Source organism: Acartia tonsa, chromosome 9 (genome assembly GCF_053477335.1).
Source record: "Acartia tonsa isolate MP-2025a chromosome 9, ASM5347733v1, whole genome shotgun sequence".
Taxonomy (NCBI): Eukaryota; Metazoa; Arthropoda; class Copepoda; order Calanoida; family Acartiidae; genus Acartia; species Acartia tonsa.
This window is the reverse complement of record NC_137268.1, coordinates 45692764-45713882: the sequence shown is the minus strand read 5'-3', so window position 1 is coordinate 45713882 and position 21119 is coordinate 45692764. Positions and strand designations below refer to the sequence as shown.

Sequence of the window (21119 nt, the reverse complement as noted above, 5' to 3'; positions counted from 1 at the left end):
GGACAGTTAACTAGCCACTCAAGTTTACTTTCCTCAATCTGAAGAATTAGAGCACAACATTTTTTAATATGTGTAATAGATTTCATATTAAATGCTAATGCTTGAGCAAAATGTAACCTTACATTTAAATGTTCATAGGATAGAAAATGGCTATTCAAGTGAGAAGAATTTGAATATACACTGCCATATATTTCTAGTCTAGAAATCAGTTTTTCAGCATTGGCAAGAAACAAGTCCAATTCAGTAATAGTACAATTATCATTCAAGTCTGGAAGTGAAAGGTCAGAACTTGAAGCACCTGAATTACTCAATGAACATGTGCTGCTATAACCTGATTCAGATTCTTCAGGTATTAAGGGTAAAAAACTCAAATTTTTATATGACAACATGATTCAGTTATGATTATGCTTGAATAGGCAATTATTGAGAATGAAGATTCAGAATTAAATATTCAACAAAAACTGAACGAAGTATTTGATTAGGTAGTACAAGACTCCTTTAACAAAATACTTTGTGCCACAAAATTTCTTGCAAGTTAATTGTAATCTGTACTGATAAAACAAAACTCTCCTTAAAAAGACAAAGAAAACAAGAAAAGAAAGTTTTGTATCTGATACACACAAACTTTAACTCAATACAAAATAGTAAATCATACACACCAGTAGCGTACACTTAAATCGTGATAGTGAATGATTTTAGGATTATATGTAATAACTTGGTAAGAAATATGAGTATGAATGGATTTTTCCTTTCTCAGATATTCTTAATGTCAGAAATTACAATGACAAGGATGACAACATCCATAAGTAGTATGAAAATAAATGTTTAGAGATAAACAATTATAATATTTCATAAAGTTTTTATTACATCAATTAAACTGTGAACTTACAATAATTTGAACATAGCTAATTCTCTAAAACATACAAGTAAGAAAATATTTAAGCGTTTGATTTGGTCACAACAATTGTATAGGGAGTTACTACCCCTTACATAAAGGCTCCGCCCCAAGAAATTAGGTAAATAGACTTGAAGAGCTCCACACTTAGAAATAAAGAGGGAGAAGAAATGCTATCTATGCCTTTTATCTATATTGGGTTGGAGATTTTATGATATAGCCAAACTATTTTGTCCTTGACTAACAAAGCAAATTATAAATAATTTGGGAGGTATGTTAAACCAAGTCTTTCCTTCTGATAAGTAGAAGGGAACAATAAAAATGATTTCAAACTAGTTCATAAAAACCATTAAATCATTTAGAGGGTAGAATTATGAATAATAATTGGGAAAGATATATTTCCCTTATTATATATTCAACACTAGGTTTAAGATAAATCATTAACTATAAACTATAATATAATATTTCCTTGACTCCACCTTTAAGTGAAAAGAAAAGGGGAGGGGAAATTCAGAGAAGTGTGTTACCACAATTAGCTCCACCTATGATGAGGGTAGGAAAATGTGAAAAGGGGTTACAAACCCTTTCTAATGAAATACCTTTTTTTAACAAAGTGGAGGAGTAGTAAACCCCTTTGAGTATGTTACTATGTAACGATGTAACAAAATGGGCACACAGAACCAGATAGCAACATTCTTTATTCCTTTTCCTTGTTAACCTGTTATCAACAATTGAACAGGGAGGAACATACAAGAGAAGAGGTCTAAATAATTGTGAATGATAACTTCTTAGAAGTTTAGAATATTACGAGTGTAATGTTTCCTTTAATATTATCAGAATCAAAGAAAACATACAGTAATATGTGAATGTACAATTAAACAAGAATAGGTATATTAATAATAGGAATGTAGTTTTCCTTAAATATATTCTTATTTTATATTTGTACCCTAGAAAGAATTTTTATCTATGAAGATAAAAGCTTCATAAATTAGGACACAAAAGCCCTGATAAATACTCAACCATAATATACAGTGAAATCACAAATGGTCTACCTTTTGAGAAGTAAAAGGAAGAGGGTTGTATTCTACACTTTATGGGAGAGGGATTTACAAAGATGAATAGTACATATTTGAAGTGTACAAAACCTTTCAATAGATTATTCCTTTTCTATGACACAAAAAGGGGATGAAAGGGAGCAGGAATGGGTTGTAATAAAACCCCTTTCCAAAAGAACTTAACTTCCACCCTGAGAAGGAGGGGGAAGAGGAGAAATGGATTTAGACTAACCCTTTTCTTTGAATTTTAATCCCTAAGTTACTACACTATAATAACTGTAGTAGGGATTAGAGGTACTCTAATGAGCTTTGAAAGTTTGGTGGTTTTATTAACAATGGATATATGTACTATTAACACTAACCTGATATGTTATGTAACAAGTAACATAAGAACTCACCACTGTATAACAACACCAATTAGCAGTACATTTTAATTCACTTGTTGAAAAAATTAAGTTGAAATTAAATGCCTTGCCTTTGAAAGAAAGAATTGAATTAACGTAAAAAACACGCAAACGTTTTTTAATGAAAATCGCTAATAAAATCTTTTAGAACTGAAAAAGGATTCTTACCTTTAGAATAGAAAATATTAAAGAGACCACGATTTTGATTATTTAGATACGTTTTATATATTAATTTAGTTACTTTTTAATAAACATTAAGTAACATTAATTTTACATTAACTTTAGCTAATTTGACATTAAGATTGTTCTAAAAGAATGCTTTAAGGTGTCTGAAAATATTAAAAGTCAGTCATAATGAAATCAAACAATCCTTAAAAGCATAAAAAATCACAAAGTAAATTAATAATCACAATAAGAACAACATATTTATAATCATTACAATTCAGCTATAGACCTTTCACATTGGAACTCAGATGTCAATTGAATGTACGTCAATGTAAACAAAGATCAGCTGATGGAAAAATGTGGTGTGCATACATAAATGTGAAGTCAAATGTCGTCTTTTGTGTTGGAATAACATTATAATAAATTAATAACTTAAACAAATATAATTTTGTTACACAATGTCTACAAAAATAGAGTCATTAAAACCATAATATTTACCCTTTTAAATAATCAAGTATTTTTTTTATGCTTTTTAAGGAAATGTTTAGGTCTACATAATTTTTATTTTGTGTGTGAGTGTGTATTTGCAGGGAGGGAGGGGACATTGAGCTGTTTATTACACTAAAGTTTTATAACAACGTTTTCTTATTCGTTGGCTTAACAAATTTAATTGAGTGTCAGAAGGTTGTACATCCCCGATTATGATTCACAAAATTACCTCTTCTGTAGATTACAATTAGTGGTTGAAACGTTTTGACACCTAATTCAATTAACCAACCATTCAAAATTCATTAAAAGTCCCCAAAGTTGTTAAACCAACAAATAAGGAAACGTTACTATAAAATCTTGGGGACTAGAATAATAAACAGCACAATGTCCCCTCCCTCATCACTGGTCGTTAATAGGAAAGTAAATAATAATTTAAGAACCTACAACTTAAGTCTAACTATCTTTAATACTAGCCAAGATACTTACAATCTGATTCTAGTCTATTTCTTGATTTATTCGGCATAGCGTACTGATCTCCGTTCTGTGATAGGTAAGCTCGATTTCTCTCGTTTATATACTCCTGAAAAATCATTAGAATTAGTTTTTTTATAGTCACATTGTTTCTATTTCATTATTTTTTCTCTACCTTAATTCTGGCTTAATTTTCCCTTTATCAAAGAGAAGCTTTTCTTTAGTTAAGGTCGGTCCGTAATGATTAGCTCTTTTCGTTAATTTAGGCATGTTAGAATTATCCTATCGATTTCAAACTTTGCATGATGATTCCTATAACTGTTTTAACCTTTAGAAACCGTATCAACCATCATTTAAAACATGTTGATTTTGAACCTTTTTAAAAACCTGGATGTTTTTATGTTTTATAACAAGATAAAATGTTATAAGCAACGCATCTCTGAAATAAAGTTCTAAAAATACAAGTTTGTCCTTTGACAGTTTCGATTTTATGGATGTTGTCATCCTTGATTGGCTGCAACAACAGTTGTTTATACCTCTGGATGTGGATAGTGTGTGTACTCTTCATAGTTATACTGTTGCTGTCCATAGTTGTTAGCCACGCCGTACTGGCCCGGATATCCGCCAGGATGACCGTCCACCTGGTCCATACCGCCGTACTGGCCCGCCCCGTAGCCCTCCATGCCGCCGTACTGACCCGCCTGGCCGTAAGCAGCGTTGCCGCCAGCCTGACCGTCCGGGTAGTAGCCGCTGGCCGTCACAAAACCGTTCATTCCAGGGTCAACCGCTGGCATGGGGTGCTTGACGTTCCACAGAGATTCCTAAATAGATTTATGTAAGATTTATCTAAATAATCTAAAAGCAAAAATGCACCTTTATTTAAGTGAGAATGCAACCGTAAATGTAAGATAAATGCTTTCAAACCTTTTGTTGAAATATTATTTTGAATTGAGAATATTTTAACCGGATTTTTAAGCACAAACATTTAAAGACATACCTATAGAACATGTGTTTTTTTATTGTTGTTATTAAAAAAATGATAGGTTGCATTTGTTACAAAAGGTAAAAAGTAGCTAGGTATTTAAAAGAAACATGCATGTTTTAAAAACAAAGGGTCTCTCTTTGTTGAAAAATTCGGCATGAAAAATGGTAGGCCATTAAATTCAATTTGTCATAATATAGAATACAAGTTGCCAAATCATATGTTTAATACCAAAAGTATTAAAAACATGTCCTTTAATAAATAATGTGAAATGAAACACTAATGCATTAGGTTATTATAATGTGAAATGAAACACTAATGCATCAGGTTATAAGTAAATGTTTTTTTTTATTTTGCGGATTTTCCACAAAAAAATCGAAGATTTCTTTTTAGATTTGGCAATTTTAAAAATAGCATTGACATTCAGAGAGCATGCTTTTTTTATATGGACTACTTAAAATAAATCTTAAAAAGTATTAAAGATAAATAGGCCTTCCCCTTTCGGTTAAGTATTATCCCTTTTTATGCGTCTTTGATATTAAAAACAAGACACCAAAACTTTTTATAATACTCAATTCAAATTCACTTATCAGTACATAATTGCTGAAATTCTTATCAACTATCTCAAATATTAGCCATGATATTAAAGGTATTATATTACAAAGAGAGAGGGAACAATGAGCTGTTTATTACACTAGTCCCCTAAGATTTATAATAATATTTTCGTTTTCGTTGGCTTAACAACTTTGTGGACTTTAGTGAATTTCGATTGATTGGTTGATTAAGTTGAGAGTTAAAACGTTTCAACAAATAATTGTAATCTACAGAAAGGCTAAGTAATTTGTGTATCATCATTGGTTAATGGGTATGTACATAAATTTATCGGCCATTGTCTTATCCCTTAAGATCCCTAATAATATTACCTGTGAGTTAACAGAACCGCCATTGTGTGAGTTTGAAGAGCTCTGATCATATCCAGCAGGAACCTGGGCGCCAGGAACATTGTTCGAGAAATTGTACTGCCCATACATCTGAGATTTGATCAAATCCGGGGAATCAGCTGTGTCCTTGGCGCTAACTCCCTTAGAGTCCATGGCGTAATTCTTAAAATTATTTTGAAGTCTGTTATTGGGTCCAGTTATGTCTTCTTTAGACAACTTCATTGGCTTGTTGGGTGTAGAGCAGAAGCAGCATTTAATGACTAATCCGATAGCGGCAATGGCTAGGATGCCGGCGAAGATGACAATCGCAATGACACCCTCCATGGGCAGGGCTCCGTTCGTGTACGGACTCTGGCGAACCTCAACAATTTCAGCAAAACCATACTCGCCGCAGAGTGTGTCATCACTAGTGAGACAAAGCCTGACACGGACGCCAGTAACGGCCGGGTCCTCGATGATCATCTGGCCGAAGGTGCGGTCGTTCATGCCCAGCTTGGCGTGCGGCCGGAAGGATTTGTCCGGGTTCTCTAGCTCGATTTTGGCGACAAGTCCCAGCGGGTAGTTGACAACATTAAATGAAACTTGGCTGGATGAGGTCTCGAAGAAGATATGTTCGGCTTTCGGGATTTTGGCTACATCCACAGCAGTTGTGATAGACAGTTCGCGGGAGTAGGGAGAAAATCCGCGGATATTTACAGCCCGTACCTTAAAACTGTACTTGGTATACTGATTCAGGCCAGATATGTTGCAGGGATTTTTGCGGCGGCAGTCAATATCCTTGGAAAGACCGCCATTATCATCGGTCAGCTGAACATTGTAGGTAGTCTCATTAAATCCTCCGTTAAATCCTTCGCGCCATTTTAACAGTACACTGTCAGGGCGAACATCTTCCGCCTCTGGCGTGTCAGGGCGTTCCGGTTTGCCACGTGGCTGAAGTGTAATCAAAGTTTTTTGGGCACCAAAGTTATTGGAAGCTTTGCAGGCGTACTGGCCGTAGTTGGACTCCTCGACACGAGCAATCTCCAGTCTTCCCTCGTAAATATCATCTTCTTGTTCAACGGTTGATAGCTGTTGGTTGTACCCTTGGCGGTCAATAAGAACATTGTGCTCTTTGGACCATTCAAAACGCGGGGCAGGATACGACTGCATGCGGCAGGGGATGATAGCCTGCTCGTTAAGATCAGCGGCAACCTTATTGTGTTGATGTCGGACCACGGGACTGTGTTGGATGCGCAGGAGCATCGTACTGTTCGCTTGTCCAACCTCATTGTGGAATTTACACATATAGTTGCCCCTATCAGTAGCCATTAGCTTGCGCTTGCCCAAGCGTCCGGGGCCGATAAAGTTGAGTGTTGAGATGACATTAAAAGCATCCTTTTTATCCATCACATTGACGCTAATCTGGAAAAGATCACTTTCTTCGGGGTTGATCTCAACGTCGTCCTTATACCATGTGATTTGTGGCTTGGGTTTGCCCACAGCTGAGCAGGTCACAAGGTAGCCTGTGTCGCCGCTACGCTTCTCAATGGTGCTCAGCAGCTTGTTGTCCATCCTGGGCGGCTGGTAGACGTTTAACACGGTCTCGCCGATGCTTCCGTACCCGGCAATGTTGTTTGGCCGACAGAAATATCTTCCACCTAAAAAAAAAGAAATTATGAATTATAATAACACACAAAGATAAAAGCTTTAAGGTGTACTAAATATACATTTTGTCAAAATAATTTCCTTATTTTTGAAGCCAATTTTGGCAGGTATAATCTCTAAAACTCCTCAAAAACGAAGTATACCTGAATCAAGCCTAGCACCATCAATAGTAAAGCTTTCTCCAGTGGCAAGTACGCTTGTCAGGGACGCTTCTCTGGACCATGTGTAGGTGGGCTGGGGGTAGCCAGGAGGGTTAGCTCCACACTTTAGGGTGATCCTGTCACCCTCCATGACGGTCGGCTTCTCGGGGGTGATGAATGTAGTGCCGGGAGCATGCTTAACTGCGACCTAAAATTATGTAAAAAAAAATTAATTGGAGAATATTGAAATTAAGGGTTATTATACTACATAAAATTCTAATCTCACAAATTATCTGGTCTTTGTAAAATGGTTTATTATATTATACTAGCGGCTGCGTTCCTAGCATCTAGGAGCTGTATATCAAGAAATATTGAAAGATTAAGGTAACCAAGAAAATAGTCTAAAACCATTCAGAGACCTTTAAGAAGCTTCCATAAAATGGAGAACTTAATCGGTTCAGTAGTTATTAAAATCTATAGATACAGATAAAAACACCTTAGTTACTACTTTATTTCAAAGGATAACTAAATTTATTTTTACTTTATAATTTTTTTTAATTCTGAGCCATTTGAATTAATACACAAAACTATACCTGGATGCTGGCACTGCCCTGTCTCTGGACAGGCTGGCGTCCTGTGGCGTGCAGAGTGTTTGTTGCAGTACAGGTGTACACTCCATTGTTGACAGCAGCACCCTCACTTGCAGACAAGCTCAACATTGTTCCCTCCTAAATAGTTACAATTTGTTTAAATTTATAATCACGCAACCTTTTAATATAAAAGTATTCTTTTCATATTAATAAAAGGAATTAATCTTAAAATTACAGAAAGAAACTCAATATAAACTCTTCCCCACAAACCTGATAAAACCATTTGAACATAAGACTTTGTCTTATATTACGTAGTTATCAACTTTTTGAAACATATTTTTGCTTTAAATCATGTGAAATGATACAAAAACAACATTTTTAGATTTCTAGTACCAGCAAATACCGGCTAGAACCGTTTGAAAACATTTGGGAGCAGAAAATAGTATTATGTGGAGATAGGTTTCGTGATGATTTGCATTGGAAATAGCCCAAAAAGTGACTAAACTGCTGAGCCGCCAGCTGTTAGCCGTTATTTTTCCAACTTTTTGTTCGATTTAGGGAAAATAGACCTACCAAGGATTACTCATGCAAAATTTCAGATCGAAATTCGAATTCTAAGTGCCATTTATACATTGATTACGAGATGGTTGCATTAACCCCCCCCCCTTAATTAGGGTTTTTGGAGGGATTTATTTATTTTCTGTTGTCCTATTCTTAAAGTATCTTTTTTTATCAAAAAAATAGTCACCTGTCTGAATTTTTCATCTCCCTCCTTGGTCCAAACTACGGCATGTGCCTTGGGATTCGCGCTGATGTTGCAGTGGACAATCACGTCCTCATTCTCAGAGAACTCCTTCAGCCTGGGTACGGTCACCTCGGGGGCGTACAACACGTCCAGTTCCAACTCTTGCTCAACAACCTGAAAAAAGAAGAAAGGGTAAAAAATCGGTCAGTGATCAATCAATGGTCATTTTTAACTATTTTACCGATGGAAAATGAATCAAAAACAATTCAGGGTAAGATAAATGGAGGATAATTCATTCTTCTATAAAACAAGAAATTATACATCTAGAATTATTGGAATTTTCAAAGAAGCACTTTTTCTGATCTAACTACAGGTTTAATTTTGACATATTTGGTCTTATCCCCACCTCCCCTCCCAAAAATTCTTATAAAGGGGGGGGGCGAAAGTGACACTTTTTGAAACCAAAACTAAAAGTCAAAGGAACTCAACTAAAAAAAGAGTTACAGGTCTGACATTTTGCATGGCAGTTGCTTTATAGGGGTACAATATGGAACTGTGAAGAAACGGCGGCGCAACCGCCGAAAACCGCCGAGAAAAGGCAACAAAAATTACGGCGGGAAACGGCGGTTTTCGGCGGTTGCGCCGCCGTTTCTTCACAGTTCCATATTGTACCCCTATAAAGCAACTGCCATGCAAAATCTCAGACCTGTAACCCTTTTTTTAGTTGAGTTCCTTTGTTGACTCTTAGTTTTGGTTTCAAAAAGTGTCACTTTCGCCCCCCCCCCTTTGTTTGGATGAATTAATAAGGGAAGTTTGCAGAAATAAATTGCTGATAATTAATGTGTATTTATGTTTTGAACTAAATCATATTTTTTTCTTTTGTTGTCATGACCCACACACACACACACACACACACACACACACACACACACACACACACACACACACACACACACACACACACACACACACACACACACACACACACACACACACACACACACACAAATTTGACCTCTCTGCTTTAATTACCTTAAGACCATATAAAGACTTTTAACACGGATTTGAACATTTTTTCTTTTACTTTATTGACAATTACATCCTATACAAGACATTCATCTAAATAAGGCAATAGGATAACAATGGAAGAACAACTAGGCCATGCTATTGGTTGATGTGTATACAGATTTTGGTACAAAAGGCATATTAATGTATTTTCTTTTGTCGGATTATGGGGCCAGTTTGAACATGTAGAATGATATACTATGTCTATTAAAATAAACAAGGATGATATGATCCAATGAAAGCGTAGATAAATATCTTCATAATTTCAAAATAAAGTTAATCATTGAAACAACTATTTTTATGTACGCTTTTTCAGTATCTGGTTTACCCATTCTTTGTGGTCTGTATGTATATAGCTGCCATTGTGAAATGAAAATTAAGCAATTTTTCAGTGGCCCCAAGGTATTGGATATTTCTGCCCTATCTAGCTCGTACAGTTCGATTCTTAAACACGATCCAATAATTTAAAAATAGTATTAATGTTCTATTAAATGATGTTAAAACTAAAACAATTCTTTCAAAACAGAATTTCTATAGGTAGATAAAATACTAAATTACTAAATTTTAGGGAGGTGACAAATAATAAAATTTTTTATTTTTTTTAAGGACCGAACTGTTAATAAACATGGGTTATTAGGTGATTCTTTTGTTTAGAATTTTTTGCTAGAATCTTAAATGAAAGCAAAAACTTAGGGGGAGGGGGGTTGAGGGGGGGGGGATATAGGAACATTAGTAATCGTAAGTATAAAAGACATGAATATCATGGAGAAAAAAAATAATGAGCAGAATTGAGACAAGTTGAATCTATTGCAAAAAGCATGCTGTAATCATGATCAATTTCAGAAAAATGGAGGTAAAATAATTGTTCTTTAGATACTATATTCCTCACGCTAACTATACTTTTAATTCTACGGTCAAAACTTAAATCAAGTTCCTACTAATGTCTTGATTTTTTGTTTTTATTGTGTTGAAAAAAACGTTCGAAATGTGCTTTATATGCCGTACAAAAATATATGCTTTGAAAAATAAATATTCAAAAATATTTTGAAGTTAGAACTTAATGTTTGTATTTCTTCTATAATATTGAACAGAATACCTTTATAACCGCTAATCCAATATGGTTCTCTTTTGTAGTGTAGCTTCTCATGAGTCCTGTAAAGGCTTATAACTATTTTTGGAAGAGTATCATTAATACTATTGGAAGTGGGGGGTCGACTCCCCCCCCCCCCACACTCTAGGCTCCTAGGGACGTAGCCGCTAATCACAAATAAAACTAACACCAATATATACATATATTTGAGTTGCTATCATAACATATTGACAATATTGTATAAACATTGAAAGTAGTTATCATTAGTAATAACAAAGGAACTTTTTTTTTACAAAGTAAGGGGCGGAGTTAGATTTATACTAATAATTCTTAATTTTAAATCAAGGTTAAAGCAAGGGACGGGTATTCTATTATAGTAAGGGTTTTTTGTCTAAAGATTAAGATCTCAATACTTACTGAACCGATTCGTTTTTTTTATATTTTATGCAAGCTTTACATAGGCCCTGTGGTGGTTTTAGGGTTTTTTAATTTCATATTTAAGCCTTAGGATTGTTTAAAGCTATATTTTTATAAGCCATCTTTGCCCTTTCAAAAACAGAGCCCCCAGATGATAGGGGCGTAGTCGCCAGTAATTAAAATGAGAAACTATTTCAAATAGGTCAATGATAGACGGATTATGTTAGCATTGAGGTAAATTAAGGAGAGATCATTATTTTGTTTTTTTAGAAAACTAGTCAAATGTATTATTTTGAATGTTTTAGATTGATGGTCCATAGTGATAAAAGAACAGTTATCTATCTTTTATCTATTTTTGTAGCGAGGCTACTCCTCAACTAGGTTCTATCCGAACGAAAAAGTCTTCATTTTTTGCAGGAAGGATGGGAAGTTTTATGATCAAGTTGATGAAGTTTATGATCAAGATTAGCTTCATAACTTTGGCGAATTTTATTGAATTTTCAATTTGTTGGTTCATTAAGTTGAATGTCCAAACGTTTCAACCATTCAATCAAAAGAAGTGGTATTTTTTTGTATTATCATTGGGATGTATATCAATTTTTTGGCCCTTTAGATCTCTGATATATTCCTGTATCCCCAAATTTTTTAATATCTTAATTACATAATGAAAAATCCTTAAAAGTATCCTTTCTTCATAGTTCTTTCCCCTAATTGCTTAGATGGAAAGCCAACTATGGCTTATTAACAAGGACAACGATGTTTATTTGAAGCGCAGTAAAAACATAAAATTAGATTTTCCGTCGTTTTAATGGATTTTTTTATTCATAGTGTTTTTTTCTTCCATTTTACACATATAATAATTAGGTTAATTTAAGAATAAATCTATCACATAAATTACATAAATCTATGGCTTGTATCTTCATAAAGATTGGAGATACATACTATTGATTGATCTCCTATAATTTTAATTGTAGAACATGACAAACAAACATTTATGTGATAAAACAATTGCAGAGCAGCTGTGCTACTTATAAAAATTGGACAGTAAAGGTTTGGTTGCGCAATTCCCTTGAAAACCATTAGGACAGACGTTCTTGTATTAAAACAAAAAATAATTATTATTTAGACAAAATAAATATTATTTCTGTAAGTATAACTGGCATATTGTTAATTTTCTAAATTGTCTTTCATAAAGCAATCCTTTTTATCCCTGTACGACACAACTTTTAAAAATTTTCTGTGGTTTTGGATGAAGCACTTTTTGGACTATTTCATCAACATTTTTAGTCATTAGCGGATTTTTTTTCTAAACTAAATTAAAGGGCAAACTTTACTTTTCTTTTACAAAGCAAAATTCGGCACGATATTAAAAGCGAGGCTACTCGTTAATTTAGTTTATCCGTCTATATAGGCAAGAAATACTAAATAAGATTTTGCTTCTATGAGAAAAAATGTACTAATAACTATCATGAGATAAACATTGTAAAACAACAAGCAGAAAAAAATACATTTTGTTTCAATGAAAGCTGCTTTAAAAGGAAAAGAAGATTTAATAGTGAAAAAATAAAATGAGCTCAAGTTGACTGACTAAATTGGTGTATCATCAAAATTATATACAATGTCTCAAAAAAAATACGTAGTCCTACAGATCTTAATTATTTGATCATGTATATTGTTTTATGTATTTCTAATCCCAACAAAACACATTTTGTTTTATTAGGGGTGGAGGGGGGGGGGGGGCGGGGTGAACTAGACCCTTAATTAATTCAATGGGAAATTACTAGAAAATGCATGAATGACCCCCCCACCCGAATCCATATTGAGCAACCCCATTTTTTTTTGGCTGGCATGTATGAAAAATAAAACTAATAAGGATTTGTTTCACTCACAGCAGTGTGCCTGGAGAAAGGGATATCGTACCCTGCCAGGGACAAGGATTCTGACAAACTATTCTACGTGAAAATTTCCCATCAATCCACCCCCCCCCCACTATTTTTACCCACTTCCCTTTAGTTACAGAACAAAACAAGTTTTACGTCTAAAAATATCCAAATTTTCAGCTATTTCAAAAGGAATAAATTTGCTGAATCAGAGCCCCTGCACCAAGTAAAATTAATTATTTATTGAGACAAAATGTATTTTTTAATAAAGATTTTAACTAAAGGGTAAAAAGACATCGTAAGTAACTTTTTACTTTATTTTTCTTCATATTTTCTGTGCATTATATGAACTTTCTAAGGCGTTTAAAATACTTTTCTATACACTTCTTGGTTACATCTATCCTTATTTTATTGGAAGCTAAAGCAAAATTCTTATTTTCAAGTAGGACATGATTTTAGCGCAATGGAAAAATGGCAGCCTAGAATTTTGGCGTGACCCATATACATGTGGCGATAGTTAGCAACTTAAAACATTTTCGGACCCAGTTTTTAAAATCATTTGGACTACCATTTAGAAGTTAAATCTATGAGCAGTGTATAAAATACAAGAAATTTAAAAAAATTGTTTTCAGTAATAATATGAAATTATGAAGTTTTTATTTAAAAACTGATCTAAGAAAACGTGGTTCAAAATCATGTTGAGGAGTTTTCATTTTACAGCTAAATTTAAAAAAAGCCATAAAATTAAAATAATAAATGAACAAGTACTACTAATAGGGGAAAAATTTGTATTTTGTATTTTGTCTAACTTGAAAACATTTCATAAAATCCCACTATCAACGTGTGCAACAAAAACTACACTTTTTGTTGCGGTTTTAAGTTGACACCCTGGTTCTAAATTCATGTCAGGACTTAATAATTCACACACTGGACGCACAGGGGGGAGGGTGTAGAATTCTATATGGGGGGAGGTATGGTGGAGGTCAAATATGTAAAATTTTACTTGCTATCTATCTATCAAATACTTGTTAGATACCTTTCTATTTTAGCTATCTATCTTAAGCTTGTTTTCTCAAAATATTTTAGTTTTTCTATGTATTTATTTCTCCCTTCATTAAAAAAAATATTTTAGGGTAAGTCTCACCCCCCATTAAGGGTCCTATACCTTTAATTTTAGTTGCACCTAAATCCACCATGAATAGCCAAAAACCAGGACATAAATAAGCACATTAAAACATACATTTTAGTATAGAATATAGGATTGTTTAAGCTCCGCTGTTAATGCATGTAGTTGACCTTGTTAATTTTATTTAAATATATGACGATACAATAAATCTTTACACGGTTAATGTGCATACATTAATTTTAAGTAGCGAGGCTACTCTATGAATTGAAATTAACCCGGCATTTTATTATAAAGGGAGGAAAGGCCGTAATGCGTTGGAAAACCCATTAGGAAAAGCCTTTCCTGTAGATCTAAAAGTCAATCCATTTCTGGGATCTTAGAACACAAATACATCCTACTACTATATGTTTTATGTATCCTAAATAGCTAGCTAATGCTTAAATAACAGACAAAGTTTTTATTTAAAACACTTTATAATGCTTTGGTATGTTGGCATCCTTGTTAAATATTTGCCTTGAAGAATCTAGCTTGTTAAATTAACCGCTGAGCTAAAAATGTAAGGTGTGAGTTTATAAATATGGAATGCATACGTTTTGGCTGTTTTATTTATGAAAAATAGCGAACGTTAACCTGTTAAAGCAATAAATTTCAAACAAATTAAAAATGAAAGTCAAATTAAAGAGAAACAATTCACAAAATAACCCCTTCTATAGATTACAATTAGTGGTTGATACGATTGGACACACAACTAAATGAACCAACATATCAAATTCAATAAAAGTTCACAAAGTTATCAGGCTAACGAAGAAAAAAAAAACATTATAAAACTTTGGGGACTAGTGTGATAAAGAGCCCAATGTCCCCTCCCTCCCTGGAAATATTTAAAAAATAAAAATATTTTTTGGTAGTTTTCTACGAGCTCCATATAAAATTGTTAACAAGTGTCTGATTTATGTTTGTAAATGTGCATACCGACACCAGTAACACCCCTTTAATCGCACGACCCTTTTCTAACATATCTCCTTTTACCACCCCCCTTCAATCACAAAGACCTTTTCTTTCTAACAGGGCGGAAATAAATATGCTTATAAAATTACGCGGATTTATTACCTACGAATAAAAAAGGCGTTGAAAATGCGGTAGCCATTAGGAGCATGCTTACTTTATTGTTTAATTACGTATACTATATTATATTTTCACTTTTAGCTCAGGCAAAATAGTACAGAATAACTCTAAAATGAAGAGTACAAAAATGTATCATTTTTAATGCATACCTAAATTTTGTTTATTTAAAATTTTAGCACTCCATAAAGAACACAATGTTAGAAAATGTTTTTTAGTGTAGGCCCTAAAAAGCGATCATGACCATTACAAGCATTGTTATTTTAAACATTTTATTCAAAGACCATCTCATTGAACGATTCATAAATGGTTTGTACACTAAATCTGTCTGATTCCCCTGACAAATAAGCATAACTTTATGGTAATATAATTATGGACCTTTACAGTCGATATAATTGTTCTCTAATGACGGAAGAGACAAAAAAATTAATCGTGTGTATTAGTGTAATCTTTTTTGGGTTATCGACAAAATGTACAAAAACTAGCTGCTTACTATTGGTCATCCAAGTATGTTCGACTCTGGTTTAAAAGAGACCCGTCTGACCCACAGCGGCCAAAATTTTGACCCCAACAAAAAGTTTGGTTCTCAGTCAATTCCGCAGAAAAACTTGTTTTCCCTCATTTTAAACATGATGAGGGGAGATTATTGCAGACGTCTCGCAACGGAGGTTTAAAACAAAAGAAAAGTTTTTCGCTAGTCCCCAAAGTTTTATAATGATGTCTTATCCGTTGATTGAACAACTTTGGGGACTTTCATTTACTTTTTATTGGTTGCTTCATTAAGTTTAGCGTTCAAACGTTACAATCTACATTAGGGATAATTTTGTGTATCATGATTGGAAATGTACATCAATTTATAATCCATTTCTTATCGCTTTAAATCCCTGCATAAATTACCTAGGTAATTAAGTTCAATCTCTTTACAAAATCATTTGCTGTTTTATTCGAAAATCATGGTAAAAAAACATACTGGATTTAAGCTTTAAAGCAAAAGTTTATCACAAGACACGCTTTTGAGAAAATAATAGTCATTATTAAGAAAAAATGTATTGTTTTCTGTATATTTCTTGTATAATGCCATGCTGTTATTGTAATCAACCAAGAAAGTACCTATAATAAATTCAAAGAATTTCCAGAGGCAGTATTTTAACTTTCTTTTAATAGTGATATAATGCTTTTTAATGATAGACCAAATAAATTCCAAAATGTAAAAGGGTCCTTATTTTAAAATATTCTTTTACTACAATTTTTTCGGAGATTAGGATATTTATTGTAATGAAAATACATACTAATTATGAATCTTGATGACCATCGTTTTTTTTTGTTAAATTAGGTAAAAATTTCAATTAACCACTGAAACTATTTAGTTCTCCATTTAAGGAATGCTTTATGTAGTCCGTAGGATGGTTTTTGGCTATGAATCTTCACACTGTGTTCCAAAAAAAGAGCCTATAAATGACAGGGAATTAAGCAACAACTAGTACTACAAAATGAAAAATCAGAAAAAATATCCCATTCAATGGTCTTGTGTGTTATTAAATGTGCACGTATAAAATGTAATTAAGCACTGTAGGACATCTGACCCTTAATATCCACTCCACCCCCCCACTCCACCCCCCTTAAATCTTTTTAATCGCAAAATAATTGCATATACTACCCTCCCCCCCGACCCCCCCCCCACACACAATCTACGTATGATTGACATTCATATAAACTTGCATTTTATCATAATAACAAAATTGTGAAATGATACTAGTAGAAGCTAAGTATATGTTCTAGTTTAATGCTATTTTTAGGGTAAGAAATATCAATGAGGAAGAAATCCTTAAAGCAAGGAAACTTTTATTGGCAGTAAAGTAAAGACACCTTTTTTTGAATTAAAAGTATACAATTTTAAACGGCTTCATTTAATATCTCGCATTCTTTTTCTGTGTGTCTTAATTACAAAACATTTATTGCATTAACCTTAAATGAGCTGTACACAATTTACAGGCAAGTATGGATGTAGGGGGAATTTCAAAGACAACTTCCTTTGTTCCTTAGTATTAATGCCATTGCTTAGTATTAGAAAAAAACTTCTTTTTACTTGTAGTTTTCAAAATTAAAATCTATATTCACACTAGTTTATTTCCTTATGTGAAATTTTTGAAACCCCCTCGTGAGATTTGTGTCCCCTCTTAGAACAAAAATAAGGGGGGGGGGGTGTGAGCAATCGGTGGTGTAATACAAATGAGGGGGCTGTGAGCTTTAAGGTGTAAGACAGACATTCAGTAGGGTGTAAAACAGAAAATCCAACCCATATCCTAATTTTGCTAGGGGATGGATACACCCCCTCCCAACTTCTGATATGTAATGTGAGATAGTCGTTTTGATTAAACTTTAAGATAATACTAAATTAAATATATTTGTGATATTAAGCTTTTTCTAACTTTATGAAATTACCTTTTTTTAAACACTAAGAAATCATCAAAATAAAAAGCTTAAATAACCAACAGGCTACTGTTGACATTTAAAATAATTAAAAATGTAATAATTTTTGTTGAATTGCACAAAGACAAAAGGTAAGGGGGGGGGAAGTTCTGACACTTTTGCGTAAACAGTGATTATAGGCTTTGTCTTTGGAGATAATGGATAGGTTATTTGGCAAAAAAGTTTCCTTTTGGGATGTAGTTTTCCTATTTTTAAAAAAATTTTGGATTCGGCCTCCAGGTTCCGGTACTCCAGGCCTCCAGGTGGATTCTGGACAGGTAAAAAAAAAAATTCGAGATAGAACAAAACTTATTTAACAAAAGTTGGTGTTTTATGGATGGTATGAACTAAATTGAAGAAATTTTGAAATCGGGCTCCAGGTTCTGGTACTGCAGGCCTCCAGGTGGATCCTGGACAGGTGAAAATTGAAAATTTTTAATTTTAAAGTTAGAACAAAACTTATTTAACAAAAGTTGGTACTTTATGGATGGTATGAACTAATTTGAAGAAATTTTTGGATTCGGCCTCCAGGTTCTGGTACTCCAGGCCTCCAGGTGGATTCTGGACAGGTAAAAATTGAAAATTCAAGATGGAACAAAACTTATTTAACAAAAGTTTGTACTGTATGGATGGTATGAACTAATTTGAAGAAATTTTTGAAATCGGGCTCCAGGTTCAGGTGCTGCAGGCCTCCAGGTAGATCCTGGACAGGTAAAAATTGAAAATTTTTACTTTAAAAGTTAGAACAAAACTTATTTAACAAAAGTGGCTTCTTTATGGATGGTATGATCTAATTTGAAGAAATTTTTGAAATTTGGCTCCAGGTTCTGGTACTGCAGGCCTCCAGGTGGATCCTGGACAGGTAAAAATTGAAAATTTTTAATTCAAAAGTTAGAACAAAACTTATTTAACAAAAGTGGCTTCTTTATAGATGGTTTGAACTAATTTGAAGAAAATTTTGAAATCGGGCTCCAGGTTCAGGTACTGCAGGCCTCCAGGTGGATCCTGGACAGGTAAAAATTGAATTTTTTTACTTTAAAAGTTAGAACAAAACTTATTTGACAAAAGTGGCTTCTTTATAGATAGTATTAACTAATTTGAAGAAAAATTTTGAAATCGGGCTCCAGGTTTAGGTACTGCAGGCCTTCAGGTGGATCCTGGACAGGTAAAAACTAAAATTTTTACTTTAAAAGTTAAACAAAACTTATTTTACAAAAGTGGCTTCTTTATAGATGGTATTAACTAATCTGAAAAAAATTTTGAAATCGGGCTCCAGGTTCAGGTAAAAATTTCAATTTTTACTTTAAAAGTTAGAACAAAACTTATTTAACAAAAGTGGCTTCTTTATAGATGGTAGGAAGTAATTTGAAGAAAATTTTGAAATTGGGCGCCAGGTTCAGGTACTGCAGGCCTCCAGGTGGATCCTGAACAGGTAAAAATTAAAAATTTTTACTTTAAAAGTTAAAACAAAACTGGCTTCTTTAAAGATGGTAGGAAGTAATTTGAAGAAAATTTTGAAATTTCAAAATTTTCTTCAAATTAGTTAATACCATCCATAAAGTATCAACTTTTGTAAAATAAGTTTTGATCTAACTTTTAAAGTGAAAAAATTCAATTTTTACATGTCCAGGATCTACCTGGAGGCCTGCAGTACCTGAACCTGGAGCCCAATTTCAAATTTTTCTTTTAAGTATTTAATACCATCCATAAAGTATCAACTTTTGTTCAATAAGTTTTGTTCTAACTTTAATAGAAAAAAATTTTAGTTTTTACCTGTCCAGGATCCACCTGGAGGCCTGCAGTACCTGAACCTGGAGCCCGATTTCAAAATTTTCTTCAAATTACTTCCTACCATCCATAAAGAAGCCACTTTTGTCAAATAAGTTTTGTTCTAACTTCTAAAGTAAAGAATTTCAATTTTTACCTGTCCAGGATCTACCTGGAGTCCTGCATTACCTGAACCTGAAGCCCAATTTCAAAATTTTCTTTAAAATAGTTCATACCATCTATAAAGAAGCCACTTTTTTTTAATAAGTTTTTTTCTAACTTTTAAAGTAAAAAATTACTGTTTATCTGTCCAGGATCCACCTGGAGGCCTGCAGTACCTGAACCTGGAGCTCGATTTCAAAATTTTCTTCAGATTAGTTAAAACCATCTATAAAGAAGCCACTTTTGTTAAAATAAGTTTTGTTTTAACTTTTAAAGTAAAAATTTTTTACTTTTACCTGTCCAGGATCCACCTGGAGGCCTGCAGCACCTGAACCTGGAGCCCGATATCAAAATTTTCTTCAGATTAGTTAATACCATCTATAAAGAAGCCACTTTTGTAAAAATAAGTTTTGTTCTAACTTTTAAAGTAAAAATTATCAACTTTTACCTGTCCAGGATCCACCTGGAGACCTGCAGTACGTGAACCTGGAGCCCGATTTCAAAATTTTCTTCAAATTAGTTCATACCATCCATAAAGAAGCCACTTTTGTTAAATAAGTTTTGTTCTAACTTTTAAATTAAAGATTTTCAATTTTTACCTGTCCAGGATCCACTTGGAGGCCTGCAGCACCTGAACCTGGAGCCCGATTTCAAAATTTTCTTCAAATTAGTTCATACCATCCATAAAGAAGCCACTTTTGTTAAATAAGTTTTGTTCTAACTTTTAAAGTAAAAATTTTCAATTTTTACCTGTCCAAATTCCACCTGGAGGCCTGCAGCATCTGAACCTGGAGCCCGATTTCAAAATTTTCTTCAGATTAGTTAATACCATCTATAAAGAAGCCACTTTTGTTAAATAAGTTTTGTTCTAACTTTAAAATTAAAAATTTTTAATTTTTACCTGTCCAGGATCCACCTGGAGGCCTGCAGTACCAGAACCTGGAGCCCGATTTCAAAAATTTCTTCAAATTAGTTCATACCATCCATAAAGTACAAACCTTTGTTAAATAAGTTTTGTTCTATCTTGAATTTTCAATTTTTACCTGTCCAGAATCCACCTGGAGGCCTGGAGTACCGGAACCTGGAGGCCGAATCCAAAATTTTTTTGAAAATAGGAAAACTACATCCCAAAAGGAAACTTTTTTGCCAAATAACCTATCCATTATCTCCAAAGACAAAGCCTATAATCACTGTTTACGCAAAAGTGTCAGAACTTCCCCCCCCCTTGATAATAAAAATAAACTACTTAAAGCCACCAAACACTCCCTACTTTCTTAAGGACACAAACAAGTATGCACAGTTGCATAACAGAAAGGCACTTTCTTTCAGGGAATGGGGGATAAAATTAATGACAAGGATATATCACCTGATATAAAACTCATTGCATTAAACGTTTATTATAGTAGGAATACGCGGATATATTAACAGTAGAAAATTTGTCTTCAATATAGGTTGAAAATATGTCATCATTCATCCAGTTTTGCTTTCCTTATGGCGTGT

At 33.5% G+C, this 21119-nt stretch overlaps 1 protein-coding gene across 2 annotated transcripts in view; it reads right to left on the bottom strand.

The window, feature by feature from the left end:
* The window catches only part of LOC145329057 (cell adhesion molecule DSCAM-like), a 72305-nt gene that overhangs the window by 7829 nt on the left and 43357 nt on the right, over nucleotides 1-21119 (bottom strand). For both annotated transcript variants that reach the window (XR_013882760.1, XM_080173077.1), the window contains exons 8-13: nucleotides 8525-8695; nucleotides 7780-7914; nucleotides 7190-7394; nucleotides 5385-7039; nucleotides 4016-4300; nucleotides 3495-3588 (exon numbers count right to left, since the gene is read on the bottom strand). Coding sequence is in view for 1 of the 2 variants with exons in the window: in XM_080173077.1 (XP_080029203.1) it covers nucleotides 3495-3588; nucleotides 4016-4300; nucleotides 5385-7039; nucleotides 7190-7394; nucleotides 7780-7914; nucleotides 8525-8695 (2545 nt within the window). In the remaining variant the exon portion in view is untranslated. The remainder of the gene's footprint in view (nucleotides 1-3494; nucleotides 3589-4015; nucleotides 4301-5384; nucleotides 7040-7189; nucleotides 7395-7779; nucleotides 7915-8524; nucleotides 8696-21119) is intronic.